Source organism: Thamnophis elegans, chromosome 4 (genome assembly GCF_009769535.1).
Source record: "Thamnophis elegans isolate rThaEle1 chromosome 4, rThaEle1.pri, whole genome shotgun sequence".
Taxonomy (NCBI): domain Eukaryota; kingdom Metazoa; phylum Chordata; class Lepidosauria; order Squamata; family Colubridae; genus Thamnophis; species Thamnophis elegans.
In genome coordinates this window covers 124922319-124939190 of record NC_045544.1, presented here as the reverse complement: position 1 = coordinate 124939190, position 16872 = coordinate 124922319, and the positions used below count along the sequence as shown (strand labels likewise).

Below are 16872 nucleotides of genomic sequence, written 5' to 3'. Positions count from 1 at the left end.
TCAACTCCTAGAATTCTAGGAGTTGAAGTCCACAAATCTTAAAAGTTGTCAAGGTTGGAGACCCCTGGTATGGACCACTTCTTAGGTTCTTACTTAGCACCGATTTCTAGACAGCTTCTTTTAACAAATCATGTTTACAAAGGAAGGCATTTTGTAAGACAACACTCACAGACACTCATTCTCTCTTCTCAAATCTGCGTACCACTGCGTCTCAATTTATACATGCAAGAAAACCAAGGGAGGATATACTATCGGAAGATTCCTGCCACCGACTGGCAAAGCATTTGTGCTCCAAAAGGTTTGGTTGGAATTCTTCTGGCCTTCACCCCCCCCCCCCCAAAACAAGCTACTTTCTTTCCTTGTCGCCTCGCACAAGTTACTTCCCTTGTCATTTGCGGTGGTAGAACACAAACACACAAACAGACCGATCTGTGCAAAACAGAGGCGCAGGCAGGAAACCTATTCTCTGCCTATTTTGGATTCATCCCCCCCCTTTTTTTTTTGCAGTTCTGTCTTAATGATTGGAAGCTGAAATCCGAAACACATGAAAAGCATCTTATTTGGGTGTAAAGGGTTTTAATCCCTGCAATTCTGCTTGCGTGTAGAAACAGGGCCTAGGTTGTTTAAAAAAGACAGGAAAAGAAAAGAAAAGAGCTATTGGGAAAATGTTTCCAAATTTCAAGCGTAATAAGTCGAAGAGAAAGAAAGAATGCCACCCCCCCCCACCCTCAAAACAAGGACATCGCAGTTGCCTCCAGAGTTGCTGATTAGATCTTTAGGTCAACTCAACTTTAGTTTCAAGGGCTAACCATCATTGGCTTAAAGATGATGTATCTCTGAATGAGAGATGAGAGATGTAACTATGCGGGCACCAGCTTAGAAGTCCACCATTGGCTCAGAAACTCTAAAACCACCAATGACTTGATAATGACTGAAGTTAAAATAAGTTAGAGAAGGTCCACCTCACAAGGCGTATCCCATGTTATATCGTTAGGTTTTAAGCAAAGTCTCTATATTTCTGACACCTCAAGAGAGGGGTTTTTTTTTAATGTAGTGGGCAGAGATTCTCTTCAAACAGGCATTGGGTTGTTCCCTATGGTCAATGGTGCTCGATCTTTGCTCTTTTGCAGACTTGTAATCTGGGTCCATCTGGCGGATCTGGAAGGGGAAATCTGAAAACTGTGTGCAAAATTATTAGCTACTTAAGCAAGTATTCAAAGGGGGCGTCGCTTAGAAAAATCTCCAATGTCTTTCAAAAGCCACTGAAATGAGGTATCTCGCCGGCGCAGCAGGAAGTACCTCCCCAAAAAAACCTGACATGATCCACACCATGCCAATAAAAATGACCGCCAAAGGCTGCAGGTAGCAAAAGAGAAATTCAGCCACAGGCACGACCACTGTACCGCATCTTTGGAAGAGCTGGACCCAACGTAGAACTAAAGAAATCACTGGGGAGGAACCCTCCTTCTTGACTTCCACTTGGTTCATAGAGTGGAAATGCTTTTGGTGGTGCTTTGGGGGAGGCGTCTCCAAGTTTCCCTCTTCTTCAACAACAGAGCCAATGATTTCCATATTCTTTTCCTCTCTTCCTTCCTTCTTTTCCATCAGTGTTTCTCCTGTAGTACAAGAGACCAGATTAGGAATCTGATAACTGCTCTCATGATGAAATACAAGCGGTTCTTGAGTTATGACGGTAAGAGCCTGCCCATTATGGTCATAACTGTGATTGGCCATAAAGAGGACCATCAATTTATGGAGCCAATTTTACTGTTTTTCTTGTGACAGTTGTTCAACAAATCATTATGGTCAGTAATGAATCCACAGTAGCTAACAGACCGATATGGGTGGTGGTGGTCCTCCATCAATACTAGAACTGATGATGCTACCTAGTTTGGTAATGAAAGATCTTCAAAAAATCATGGAGCTCAGAAAGCATTAAAGTTAAATCCTGAGCTACAAATTTTCTCTTGTAAAGCTTTGCCCTCTTTCCAGGTAACATTGGCAGGGTTCCAGAGGCAGTCCAAAATTATGACATCTTAATTGTCTTGAAAGGCCAGGGTCAAAGGTCACTACAATCAACTAGCCCTCTTACTGGTTCAGCTTTTGAATGGCTTAGACCAACTGTGTGATCAGCTGGAGCTCTCAGAAAGCAAAGGGTTAAAATGAACTTTAAAAAAAAATCATTTATGGACATTTGCTGAATAACTGATATGATCATCTTCTATCATCTGGGGCAGTGGTTCCCAAATTTGGCAACTTTAAGACTTGTGGACTTCAACTCCCAGAATCTGGGAGTTGAAGTCCACAAGTCTTAAAGTTGCCAAGTTTGGAAACCACTGATCTGGGGGAAATGGATAATTGTAGGGGGTGCTTTTAAGCAGAGTAAACCTATTTCAATTTGGGGAACAAATTAATTAGTATTAAAAATACTCGAAACATCTAACTGCATCCTACCTTACACAATAAGCAGATAAGACATCTGGTATCTCAATTTCTGGAGTAAAGTCAGAAGTGGAATTGGAGAAATTCTTACATATTTAGATATTTAGAGATATTTAGAGTCACCAACCTCCTGTTTGTGAGACTTTTCTTGCTGATGGACTCCATTAGCGGATCCAGAATTTCCAATAGTCTAAAAAAATTTAAAAGATTCATAAATGATTTATGAATTCACACACTTGGACGATACATTAAAAAGAGATAGAATTCCATTAAAAATGAACAGTTTTATATGATGTAAAGAAGAATATGAGACATTAGAGAAAAGAAAATCAATAAAAGTAATAATGTTTTATTAAAGAATAAACTGAAGAGTATTTCCATATTAATCTCCTCTTTGCATAACAAGAGGCTCAGCTAAAATAACAATAATATCCATGAAATTTGAATCATTTGCGTGTCAAATTATACCCATGTTCAGTAGTTCATTGACTGCAGGAAAATAGGTGGTTTTCAACTTATGACCACAAGAGTCCAAAATTTCCACTGCTAAGCAAGACAGTTCTTAAGTGAGTTGTGCTCCATTTTATGACCTTGAGTTCTAATCCCGCCTTGGGCATGAAAGAGCCGAGGTGGCGCAGTGGTTAGGGTGCAGTACTGCAGGCCACTTCAGCTGACTGTTATCTGCAGTTCAGTGGTTCTAATCCCACCGGCTCAAGGTTGACTCAGCCTTCCATCCTTCCGAGGTGGGTGAAATGAGGACCCAGACTGTGGGGGCGATATGCTGACTCTGTAAACCACTTAGAGAGGGCTGAAAGCCCTATGAAGCGGTATATAAGTCTAACTGCTATTGCTATGAAAGCCAGGTGGGAGACCAGTCCAACCCACCTCCCAGGATTGTTGTGGGGAAAACAGGAGGAGTAATGTCAGGCATGAATTACCAAACTTTATTGTTCTATACCTATTTCACAGGAATCTCCCTAAATTGGCAGCTTTTGCCTGGGAAAGACTAGGTAAGGCTCATAGGCTTTCAGGAAGATCACGCCCTGTCCTCTTGTGTTTACTTAATGAGTCCAGACTAATACCCCACTTGAGGTCCCCTCCCAATTGGGATGGTTGCTTTCCAGTAAGGAAAAAGTATAAGGCATAGATACTCGACTTATATGAGCCCAACATTTTTGTTGCTAAGCAAGATAATTTTTAAGTGAGTTTTGCCCCATTTTACCACCTTTGCAGCCACAGTTGTTGAGTGGATGACTGCAGTTGTTAAGTTAGTAACACGGTTGTTAAGTGAATCTAGCTTCCCTATTGATTTTCCGTGTCAGAAGGTCGCAAAAGGTGTGTCACCTTGAAGCACGCTTATGCTGTTGCAACTGTTATCGCTTCTCAGCTTGCCAATGAACTAGGGGTAGGGAGGGAAGGGGGAAATGGAAGGTATGTTCCAGACATCAAGAAGAGAAACTGTGAGAGCCAAGGACACTTCAGCAGGTGGCTGAAATCCTTAGACACACTTTCTCATAACAGTTCAACAACATTTAATTGGACAATGTGACCTGCACTAATAGGGGGAGGGAGAAGTCTATAATTATGTGGGATTGCGCGGGAATTAGCTAGGGCTGGTTTTGCCTTAATCTGTGCCGAAATGTTATACACAATAAAGTTTTGCAAGAAGAGATCTGATCATCTCAGCTGTGCTTTCTTGGTTGGGTTCGTCAGTCAGAACCTTGACAAGGTGATCACCTTGACAAGGTGATCACATGACCTTGGAAACTGCAACTCAAAATATATGTCAGTCGCCAAGCATCCGATTTTGATGACATGACCAAGGGGATGCGACAATGGTGTGAAAACAGGTCATAAGTAACTTTTTCAATGCTGTTGTAACTTCGAATACACACCAAACAAATGGTTATAAGTCAAGGACTATCTGTATGTTCACTGCTTTGAATTGTTTATAAAAATAATAAAGGTGGGATATAAGTTAAGCAAATAAAGAATACAATTTAGAAATAGAATTTCACATCCTACTAGCCACAGATTAGAGCAAAGGAATGGTCTCACAATTTGTGAACGTGTAAAAAAGACAATACTGCAGGATCTCTCATTGCAGGGGTTGAGAAACCAGGATAAATCCAGTCTCAGGGTTCCGACCGATGCCCTAATTAAATCATGAGCCTCATGCCAGGCTTCAAAAGAAATCCAGTTATTTATTAGGAGCTTCAGGTGGCACAGACCAAATGAAGCCAACTATGACCTCACTTAATTTACGTCCCAGCTCTGACCCTGTTTCCCCCCTCCCCCTAAGGTGTGTCATCAGTCACATTCTCCAAGGAAGCAATTTCACAGGTTGTAGAGATCACTCCCCTCCAGCCACAGAGGGTTTCTGTGGAAACAACCTTGCCTTATCAGTTGGAATGTCTTTGTTTTGACTGAGATGCCAGCTCCTTGATGCAGTTGCGAAGTTCATTTTCCTATCCCTCTTACCTAAGGCAACTCGAGAGCAGGTCAGGGATGCTTTGCGAGTTGACATCCAGTTCTTAGATTTTTTTTTTAATAAGTAGAGGATGCACATCCAACCTCCCTAACCAGATCCAGTCCAGATATAGCCATGAAAGACTGACCTGTGCTTTTTCAGAGCAGCTGCGCATAGCTTCCATCAGTTTTTCCATTTGCTGGCCATGCTCCAAGGCATTCCTCAGGACGTCCTCGGTGCTGACCAGCCGGTGTTGCAATCGGAGGATCTCGGTCTCCGAAGAAGGATCAATAAGGGAATACCGCCGCTGATCTGTGACTGCTTTTTCTTTGTCCTGCATATTTATTTTTTTAAAAATTAGGGAATTAGAGAACTATCTGCTGCATTCATTTATAGAAAATCAGGAGAAAAGTATTAAATGAGGATCCAAAAGGGAGAAGAGGAAGAAAAGGTAGATGTTTTGAATAATATTAAATATGTTTTTTATTTGGGCAACCTGGTCTACCCAAATATAGGACGGAGCATACTGCTTCAAAGAGTTAATATCTCCCTGGTATAGCTGACAAAGCAAGGAGAGCCCAGGGCTTAGAGGTTAGTACCTAATATGTAAGTAGCCCAGGTTTGAATCCCAGAAAGGTATGGCTAGCTGACAAGAGCTAAACTACTTGAAATAGATCTATATACTAGTCTCCCTTCATTTCTTTGTTGGTAAATATAAATACAACACATTAAATAATAATTTAATAATAATATTTAACAATAATATTAAAAGGCACAGTTTAGATGCAGAGGTGGGGAACAATGGCCCTTTATGACTGGTGGACTTTAACTCTCAGAATTCTGGGAGTTGAAATCCACCAGTTATAAAAGAGATTGAATTCTGGCTTAGAGATTGACTTCTGGGTCATGGAAATACCGAAGGACCAGCCCCTCTGAGCTCCGTTTTCACTGCAGAGGGTGGTAGGAGGCTGTTGCAGCTGAAAATGGAGCTCAGGATCCCATTTTCGCTGGCAGAGCGCTCGGACCACCACAGGCACCCCCAGAATGAGTGATGTTGAGTTGACCATGCCAACCCTGCCCCCTCGAGGTCAAACATAACCTAATGCAGCTCTCAATGAAATCGAGTTTGACACCCCTGGAATAGAATAACAGAGTTGGATGGACCTTGGAAGTCTTCTAGTCCAATCCCTCTAGTTAGGCAAGAAACCCTACACCACTTCAGATGAATGGCTATCCAAAACTCTTCTTAAAGACTTCCAGTGCTGGAGCATTCACAACTTCTGGAGGCAAGTTGTTCCACTGAATAATTGTTCTAACTGTCAGTAAATTTCTCCTCAGTTCTAAGTTGCTTCTCTCCTTGATTAGTTTCCACCCATGGCTTCTTGTCCTGCCTTTATGTGCTTTGGAGAATAGTTTGACTCCCTCTTCTTTGTGGCAGCCCCTGAGATATTGAAACACTGATATCATGTCTCCCCTAATCTTCCTTTTCATAATTCATGCAATTATTCTGCTGTGATGAGGTGAACTGTATCTCCTCCACAACGTACCCCATCCAGGCAAAACTGCCTTGCTGAGGCTTCGCATACGATGCCTGTCACCTGGGCTAACCAGCCCTAAATTCTCCACCCTCCCTGTCCTCACCAGGATGCTGAGTTTTTCTCGCAGTCCTTTGATGTCATCTTTGAGCTTCTGCTCCTTCAGCCTCCACTCGGCTTTGTGCACCTCACGGCTTAAGTCTCGTTCAGGGCCTGGCGAGTGCCGGCTGGCTTCCATTAGCAACGCCCGCAGCTCGTTCAAGCTTCTGCAGGAAGAGTGGAGAGAAGATCAGAAAGAGATCTTGGGCTGCCTGGGAGAGAGAATCTATCAAATACCTTAACGAATTTGATTCTAATACTGGAACTGCTTTTAGTTTTTATGGATGTATTTATTGCTTTCAAGTTGCTCCTAACTGCTGGGGAGTGAGTCGGCATTCAATATGTGGGATGTATAAATTATATGTGTGTGCATTCTATATACTACTCTGGTCTCCTTTAGGAGTAAGAGACTACAAAAATTGCATAATTTATTTATGTTTTTAAAAGTGCAATATGACAGCTAAAAAGCCTTCCATCAATAAGGGGATGATGATACCTAACCCAACAGCTGTATTCTATAGTTGCCATCTAAAAATTAATAACCTGGGAGTCAATTATCTAAGAAGACAGTTCCATAAATGAAGCAGCAACTGTGAGAAGGCCCTGCTCCAAATCAGGGAGGGAGGGAGGGAGGAAGAAGAGAGGAAGGAAGGAGGAAGGGAGGGAAGGAAGGAGGGAGGAAAGGAGGGGGAAGGAGAGAAGGAAGGAGGGAGGGAGGGAAGGAGGAAGGGAGGGAGGAAAGAAGAATGAGGCAGGGAGGGAGGAAGGGAGGAAAAAAGGAAGGAAGGAAGAAAGGAAGGAAAGAATAAAGGAAGGAAGGAAGGAGGAAGGAAAGGAAGGAAGGAAGGAAAGGAAGGAAGGAAGGAAGGAAGGAAGGAAGGAAGGAAGTCTATTGTTTGGAACAATAGACCTTTCCCTAACCTAGTTTTTCTTACTAATGTTTCGGATAGGAATTTCTTGAATTTATAACCTGCTCACTCAAAGGTTGGAAATTCTAAGTGATATTATCTGGAAGGTGCTGGAAAGTTACCCCATTTAGGAAACCCCAGAATCATCCAATGTTTTACAGATCTTTCCAACTTCAGAGTTCTCTCAAAAACAAGCAGACTTGGTCCTCTGCCTAGAAGCCAAGGTTTCCTTGGAACCATTTCTAGATTCTGTTATAGAAATTATAACTGGGGTGCCTAATGCTCTAAATACGTCCGACTGCATCCAATCCAGCATCAGCAACATCCTCACCCTCAAACCAGCGCACAATTGAGAGCACACTGGGTCTAGAGAAAGCGAGCTCAACAATGAACCTTCAGTGTATGCAAGATGCATTAGCAATGATACAAGAAACAATGCTGAAAACACAAGAAACAATTACAAAAAACTCTGGGAAGAGAAGGCTTACCTTTCTTTTTTTAATAGCTCCTGGCTGATCAGAACCAGCTGACCAGAAGCATCGTGGGTTTTTCTTGACATTGTTTCTAGATCTGCTTCCAGCCTTTTCTTTTCTTTCAACAAAGAATCCGCCTTCTTGTCAGAGCTCTTGCATCTATTTTCCATTGCTGGCAAACAGAAAAAAGAAAAGATGGGGGACAAAAAATATAAACCGAACTGGAGCCCTTGGAAAGGTAGGAAGAGAATGGTTGGGCTAATGCATCTGGAGTGGAGAATTTGAGACTTCCTAGATGTTGCTGAAGTACAACTCTCATAAGCTCTAGCCATCATAGCCAACAGATCAGAGGCAAATAAGTTATCATGAATTGGTGCAATTGCCTCTCTAACAACAGAGACACAACGTGTTTGTTTGTTCCAGCATAACTCTGGAACGCCTCAAGCAATTTCAACCAAACTTGGTACACAGATGACTTATGCTCTGGAAACAAATACTGTGTGTGTGTGTGTGGGGGGGTAAAACACCACTAACACCCCTCGGGGTGGGTGTTCTGTTATGATACAGCCTGTTGTGCCTTCAAATGGCTTCTACTGTACTGCCGTAAAAACGGCTTGTACTGTATAGCGCAGTGGAGTTGCCATGGTAACAGCTTCACAGTACTCCACAAGGGGGCTCCCTCTGGTAAGGGGGAAAATCCAACATTAGAAATTACGTTTGGTCCGGGCAATTTCCCCTATAAATAAATACCTGGACAATGCCAGGTTATCAGCTAGTAGCACCTAAACCTGGTTACAAACAAGTCATCTTAAGTAGAGGAAGTGAATTTTTCAGCTCCACCAATTAAAATGCCACCCATTACAAATTCTCCCCTCTCCCCCAAAAGATAAAAAAAGGTTGAACCTATGGAACTGACATTTTAGCCTAGTCTATCCTTCCTTTCCACCCTATTTGCTTGTTCTTTTTTACAGGTAAGGAAATTCTTTATTAGTGTTCTTTCTTATCAGATAATCTCTATTCGAAGGAATGCAATTTTGACACTGTATAATCTTTCCTATGCACACGCCACCAAATTACTTCCATATTGACCACCAGACTTACCACTTACTTGGGCCCTTAGAGTATCTGTCTGGGAGACAAGCGATGATACCTCTTTGTCCTTTTTATTCAATTTGTCCTGGAGATCTGTAAGAAGAAAAGGAAGCGCTGGAAACAATACTTTGAACCCCAACCTCCACTTCACCCCACAAGCAAGCAAATAAGAGGTCCAACATATTTAGGAAGACACCAAACTAAGGAACTCTGCGTGGGATGCACTCTTACCTTCCATGGCTTGTTTCATCTTGATCTTTTCTTCTGAAATGTCATTTGTTTCAATCATCTAAAGAAACATTAAAAAAATCCCCATAAACCAGCAATATTGGGTAATATGAATTGAATGAAGGTGCATAACCCTGAAATCAGTTCTACTGGTGCTTTTCATGGTTACGTCTATGTATGCCTTCAAATCAGTTTTGACTCCTGGCAATTGGCTGGATAAGTTCCTGATGTCTTCTTGGCAAAGTTTTTCAGGAATGGCTTGCCACTGCTTCCTTCCTAGGGCTGAGAAAGAGCAACTGGCCCAAAGCTGGCTTTGTGATTAAGCAGGACTAAAACTCCAGTCTCCAGTTTTTACTATGATGTCTTAACCACTACACAAACTGGCTCTCTTCCATGCTTATACCTTCCACTGATTTATGACAGACATGGCCAATTTTATAGATACACTCTAGCAAAGATCGAACATTTTGCTTTTATCGTATCAAAGTAAATCTCATGAACTATTGAAACAAGCCTTGTAATCTCTGAATGAATAAATGATGCGTCTTAATAAAACATACATAAGCTTTCTCTCTTGCACGCAATCAAATTTTGTGGTTTGCAGTAATCAAACCACAAGTTTTGCAGCTAGCAGTTTATCCCCTGTGGACTCAAACTTGTGTTGAAATTCAAAAAACAATTTCCTACCGGTTCTGTGGGCGTGGCCTGGTGGTCATGTGACTGGTTGGGCGTGGTTGCACAACTGACCCACACACACAATGCAAAAGCAGCTGGACTTCACACAAAATGGCCCCTGCAACAAGCAGGAACCTCACAAACAATCAGGCACAACTGATTGTTGCACAGCTGGTTCATAGCAAAAAAAAATCTAAAAAAGTTTTAAAAAATGTTCCCACCATCGCGCATAGCTGGTCATCTGAACTTTTTAAAGCATTTTTTACTACCGATTCTAGCGAACAGTAGCATTTTTTACTACTTGGTTCAGGCCCGAACTGGTAGCATTTTACCTCTGACCAAATCTGGTTTGGTAATAAAACATCTGCAAGAAAACAACCAAGCTCAGAGAGCACCAGGGTCCCCTATTTCAACCCTGAGTTATAAATATTCTCCTTTAATGATTAATTGGGGGAAGGAGATCTCCATAATTCTAAAAAATCCTTGGAATCTAAGAATTTGTCAGCAAAATGTAATTTATGCTGTTTGAGTAGCAATGTCATCATGCAAGTTATATAATTACAATAATAATATGCAAATGATAAACATAATTAGATTTGTCCACTGCATACAAATTCTGGAGAATCAAGATTTTATAGTATTTTTTTTAACTGAAGATAATTTTAATGGAAACAAAAACCACAAAAACATGACTTATAAAATCCTAGGAACAATAAACAAGTACAATAAAGATTTAATTCTGACTATTAAATGGATTGCACTGTGAATCTCCTTACATTTTTTAAATATTTTTTTTTAATTTTGTTTGTACAAACTTCGCATCTTTGTTGATCTTCCTTCCTTCCTTTTTTGCTTTCCTGCCCACCCCCTTCCTCTAGCCAATTGTACAATAAATCCCATACGGAGTAATATTCAGATTCTTCTTCCTCTTTTAGTTCTTTCGTGAGCCTATCCATCTTTGCACATTCTTTTTTTTTTTTAATTACATTTTCTTCTGTTGGTGGATAATTATTTTTCCAGTTTTATGCGAATGTAATTCTCGCTGCCGTAATTATGTGTAGAATTAAGTATCTAATATTTTTTTCATACTTTCCTTTTATAATTCCTAACAAAAATAATTCAAGTTTTAGTGCACTTTGGTGTGTAGTAATCTCCTTTAGCCAATCTTTATTTTTTTCCCAATACTTTTTCACAGATGTGCATGTCCACCACATATGGTAGCATGTTCCATATTGTGGTTGCATTTCCAACAGATAGATGAACATTCCGGGAACATTTTCGCAATTCTCGCTGGTGGAAAGTGCCATCTGTAGAACATCTTGTACATGTTCTCTCTATATGCCATTGCCATCGTTAATTTGTAATTTATTTCCCAATTTTTTTCCCCATTCTGCAAATTCTATTATACCCAAAATTTATTGCCCATGTTATCATTGTTTCTTTCAGTTTCTTCTCCCATTTTAAATTTTAATAAATAGCGATACATTTTTAAATTAATTTTTCTTCAGTTCCCTGTAGAATTTTATCCAGCTCTTGTGGTTCCTTATAAAATCCATCCCTTTCCCTGTCTTTTTTACCTTGCCTGCATTTGTAAATAGGGCCACCAGCCTATATCTATTCCCTCTCTTTCAATTCTTGCCTTGTTTTTATCTTTCTTGGTTATCTAATACGTCTTTATATCTTATTATCTTGTTTATGTTCAATACATTCGGCTATATCAGAGCTTCCATGGTGGATAGCCAGATTGGGATTTTGTTGTAGTGTTTTGTTTTGATTTTTAACCATATTTGTAGTAAGCTTTTCTAATTAAATGTTTTTGGAAATAGCTATGAATTTTGTCTTTCCCATCCCAGATAAAGCGTGTCAACCCAGTTCCAAATTATGACCTTCTATTGTTAGTAATCTTCTGTTTTTTAGATTGATCCATTCCTTTATCCAGGTGAGAGCTGTTGCTTGATAATAAAGCTCCCAATCGGGAAGTCCAAATCCTCCTCTTTCTCTACTGTCCTGTAACAATTTTAATTTAATTCATGGTTTTTCCCGACCAAATAAAATGTGCAATTAATTTGTTTAAATCTATTAAAAAGTTTTTCCCTAGGCTAATCGGCACCACTTGAAATAAAAATAAAAATTTTGGTAGTATATTCATTTTAACGATGGCAATTCTTCCCATTAATGATATTTGTAGTTTCCTCCAATTTTCCAGAAATTTCTTAATTTTCTGACTCATTTTAACATAATTATCTTTCTTAATTATTGAGCATTTCCCTGTCAGCCAAATTCCTAAATATTTTACTTTTTTTACTATTTGCATTCTCATGTTTTCCTCTAATTATTGCTCTTGTTTTTTGGTGAAATTCTTCATAATGATCTTTGTTTTGTTCTTATTAATTTTAAGTCCCACTATCTTACCGAATTCCTCTATTTTTGAATTAATTTAATTCCTGATTTTAATGGATCCTCTAATATGAATACCATACCGTCCACAAATTCCTGTATTTTATATTCCTCTTTTATATTTTTAATCCCTTTATTTCTTGATTGTTTCTAATTTCTGTTAATAGAACTTCCAGTGTTAGTATAAATAATAAAGGTGATAATGGACAGCCCTGTCTTTCTCCTTTCCATATTTTAAAATCTGTAGTGTCACTATTTTATTATTACTTTTGCTGTCTGAGCTGAATAAATTGATTCTATCATTTTTATACATTTTTCTCCAAATCTCATCATTTTAACTGTGTGATAATGAAATGCCAATTCAAGTTATCAAAGGCCTTTTGGACGTCTAAAAAGACCAGTGCAAGTTGTTTTCCCAGATTCTCTTCATAATATTCTAGTGCGTTTATAATTATCCTCATATTGTTTTTTAACTGGCGTTTTGGTAAGAAGCCATTTTGATCTGTGTAAATGATTTTATTAATATTTTTTTAATTCACTCTGCCATTATTGATGTAAAGATTTTATAATCTGCATTTAGTAAAGAGATTGGTCTATAATTTTTTATTTGTTGATGGTTCAAATCCTCTTGGGTGCCAATGTTATATGCTTCCCTCCATGTTTTTGATAGCTTCGCTTCTATAAGTGCTTCATTTTCAAAATAGTTTGTTTTTCAAATTGATTTTTTGGACCATCTCTTCTTGTGTCATCAAATTTAATTTATGTTTATTAGTTCTTTTTTCTCCTTTATTTTTGCTTCTTGAGGATTTTTTTGCAGGTCCATTTCCAATTTTTTAAGTTCTTTCTCTAATGTTTCTAGTTTTGTCTCTTTTCCTTGTTTTTCTTATCAAATATGCTATTGTCAACAAAGCTTTTGTAGTGTCCCATAGGTTTTGTAACGTTTCTTCTTTCTTATTTACTTTGTAGAAAAGTTTCAATTCCCTTCTATCATTTAATATATTCTTTATCTTTCAATATTCTTTGATTCATTGTCCATCTCTTTTTCTTTTTGGTCCTTTCCTTGTTATTTTTATTGGGTTGTGATCTGCCCATGTGTTTATCGTTATTTCAATCTCTTCTGTATCTCTTCTCAATTCTTGGGTTGACCAAATCATATCTATCCTTGATCATGATTTGTGGGGATTTGAATAATATGTAAATTGTTTGTTTCCTATGTTCCTTTCTCGCCATACATCTTTCAGGCTCAATTCCTGCAACAATTCGAAAAAGGTAAATGGTAGCATTCTTTTTTTTCTTATTTCTTTTGTTACTCTTTAGTCATCGTTGATATCTGTTATAGCATTGAAGTCATCAATTAGACATATATCCTCATATTCTATTTCTGTTATTTTTTGGTGGATCTTCTTGTAAAATTATTTTTGTTTTTATTTGGGGCATATATTGCTGTGAGGATAATTTTTCTTTGTTCTGTTTCTATTTCTATCATTAAAATCCTCCCTCTTCATCTGCATACTTTTTTTTGCGTTTATTCATTCTTTAATGTATATTGCAATTCCTTTTTTTGTTTTAGTGTTGTAAATAATTTTCCTAACTTTGGATATTCTAGTAGCTTGTTATATTAGCTTTTGATATGTACCTCTTGAAGACATACTATGTCCATATTCATTTTTTGTAATCTAGTCAAAGTTTGCCTTCTCTTTTCCGGTGAGTTTAATCCATTTATATTTAGTGAGAGTAACTTAATTCTTGTTCCATTTTGTTTTGTTGTGTGCCGCCCTTAGTTTCCTTGAGTTTCTTGTCTCTATTCATATTCTACTACCTTCTTGTTCTATTAGTTCTCTTTCTTGTCTTCTTTCTTCTCTTTCTCCCTCCCTGTTTTCAACTGACTGTTCTTCTTGGCTTTACTCTCTGGTTCCTCTCCACTTTCTTGTTCTTCCTCAGCGGTGAAATGATGTTCAAAGAACTCATTTGCTTTCTCGACTGTGTCTATTTTATATCTTTTATCCTGCCAGGTAATAATCACTCCCTCTGGTGTAAGCCATCTGAACATTACAATGTACCTTATTAATTGTTGTAAGGAACTGATATTGCCTTCTCTGGTCTCACTATTTTCAGGATTTGTCTCAGAATTTGGATCTCTTCCTTTATGTTATTTGTTGTTCTCTCACTTTCTTATTACTTCATCTCTTACTGATTTTCTAGTAAAGTATACGTGGATTTCTTTGGGAGCCTGTGTTCCTGGCATAATTTGTGTGGATTTGGTACACCTCATCTATGTCCCTTCTTGTTTCTTGTTTGTTTTTTGTAGTATGTTCACAACAATCTCTGTAATTATTTCCCCTAAATCTTCTCCTTTTCTTCTACTATATTTTGAAAGCGCAGAAAGAAACCAGCTTTTTCCAATTCCAAAAATACTATTTTTTCCCAATTGTCTGTTTAGTGTAGTCTGCTTCTCATCTACCATCTCTATTCTCTTCTCCATTTTTTCTACCTTTCTTTCTACTTTTTGAATTTTTTGTTCATTTTTGTTATTTCACTTTGTATTTTCCCTATTCTATCATTATTCTTCTAATCTCACTCTTCATTTCTCCCATTTCTAGTTTAATTTCTTCATGATTTCTCCTAGTTTCTTCGTGGTTTTTTGTAATTGTTTCTTGTGTTTTCAGCATTGTTTCTTGTATCATTGCTAATGCATCTTGCATACACTGAAGGTTCGTTGTTGAGCTCGCTTTCTCTAGACCCAGTGTGCTCTCAATTGTGCGCTGGTTTGAGGGTGAAGATGTTGATGCTTGGATTGGATGCTGCCAATCCTATTCATTTTACTAATTGTTGTTGTATACTTGTCATTTTTTATTTTAATTTCCTTACAATTTTCCCCACAATAACATATATTTCTCTCAGCCCACTACTTGTTTCCACTCTCTTACCAGCCCCTTCAATCTTTGAACTTTCCCTCTTCCATGTACACTTCAATTCAATATCATTCAATCCTGCAATCTAACAACTTACTTTCTATATTCGGGTTTGTATGCAAGTCAATCCACACAATATTCATGCAATATTCAATATATTTAACCTAACACGTTCTTGATTTGATTCAGTATACAATCTTATATAGTCTCTTTAATAACTACAAACTATCATCCCTACTTCAATACTATATTACTGTTTTTTTAATATTCTCAAGGTATACAATATGTTTAGGCTAATAAAGCCTTAATTTTAATTCTTATATAATATGTCATCTATTTATAACGTTGATAATTTCAAAGTATCACAGATAGTTCATATATCCTCTACACTCTCTCTTCCAAATATAATATGGTTCAATACAATTCAACAATATTTTATCTCACCACAATTCAGTTTAGATTTATATTCTTCTTTCAATGTTCTCCTTCAATTTTTTAAAATCCGATTTCAGAGAGCACAAAAAATTTTTTTTCTCAGATTGCATCAGCAGGATTGTCCTGTATTTTGTTATTTAGTTCTTATTTCTTTCTCCACTAGATGGCGTTGTTAATCTTCTTTCGTATAGGCTTTTTTCCCCTCTTCAAAGTCTGATGTTTGCTTTTCTACACCCCACTTTCTCTCAAGTATTCCAAAATAGTTATCTCCCTTCTTCGCCGTTGTCACTGATTTGTCTGGCTCCAATTTCTGTTTATTGTCCAAATCCCTCCAACAGTCCTGTCCTCTTCTCTTTATTCCATTCCGTTCTCAAGTCTCTCCAAGCCTTCCATTGCTACAGGAAATTAAGTGCTTTCCACCCTCCTTATAGCTGCTGACATTGAGCTGTATCCAGCTCGCTTTAACACTTTGAAATTCTAGCTCGAAGAATCTTTAATAGAATTTATACCGTTTAGTTGTTTTAAATATTCTCATCAATGCTGCTGTGTTGCTATTTTCTCTCCCTCATGTGCGGCAGTCACCATCCAAGATTGGCCATGGACGCCAATTTCTTCTCCAGTGGTTTCAAGGGGTTTACTCTTGTCCGATAGGGAAGTTGCTTGCTTCCTCCTTCAGCGCCGGAGCTCCCCCCCTCTCCTGTTGATCCCTCCAGGTTCAACTCATCCTTTCTCAGGATCATCACCACAGAAACTCGAGCCAGGCTGGTAGAGCTACCATTCCTTCACCCACATGGAAGTGACATCATCGCAGAAGTCCAATAACCAAGATTTAAAGTGATCACCATTCCAGTTTGTTTCCTTCTTCCTCCTATACATTTCCTCAATACTCTGAAATAGTAAGTTCTCAAGAACCTACTTATCCTTCCGTAACTTAATTCATAAGAAAAATAAATGTTGGTTCATTAATTTAATTAATGAATTAAATATAGTAAACAAAATAGAATCCTGAATGAAGCTGTCCAAGGTCATTAATTAATGCATGTTACTTGATGGTTGAACTTCCTTTTGAAAGAATTCAAGCTGCCTCACATAGTGGCCAGTTTGAAAAAAAAAAACCATCTAGCTAACAACTTAAACTGTTTAAATGTTGCATTCTTTCACTTATCTATATATAGAGTATATCACAAAAGTGAGTATACCCCCTCA

The 16872-nt window shown here is 38.3% G+C and overlaps 1 protein-coding gene across 1 annotated transcript in view; it reads right to left on the bottom strand.

The window, feature by feature from the left end:
• Window positions 1-473: 473 nt before the first annotated feature.
• CLIP2 (CAP-Gly domain containing linker protein 2) overlaps window positions 474-16872 on the bottom strand; it is a 77285-nt gene continuing 60886 nt past the window's right edge. Inside the window, 7 exon segments of the mRNA XM_032216568.1 lie at window positions 474-1616; window positions 2570-2632; window positions 5061-5246; window positions 6554-6713; window positions 7943-8099; window positions 9029-9112; window positions 9251-9308. Of these exon segments, the coding sequence (XP_032072459.1) occupies window positions 1605-1616; window positions 2570-2632; window positions 5061-5246; window positions 6554-6713; window positions 7943-8099; window positions 9029-9112; window positions 9251-9308 (720 nt within the window). The 3' untranslated portion in view covers window positions 474-1604.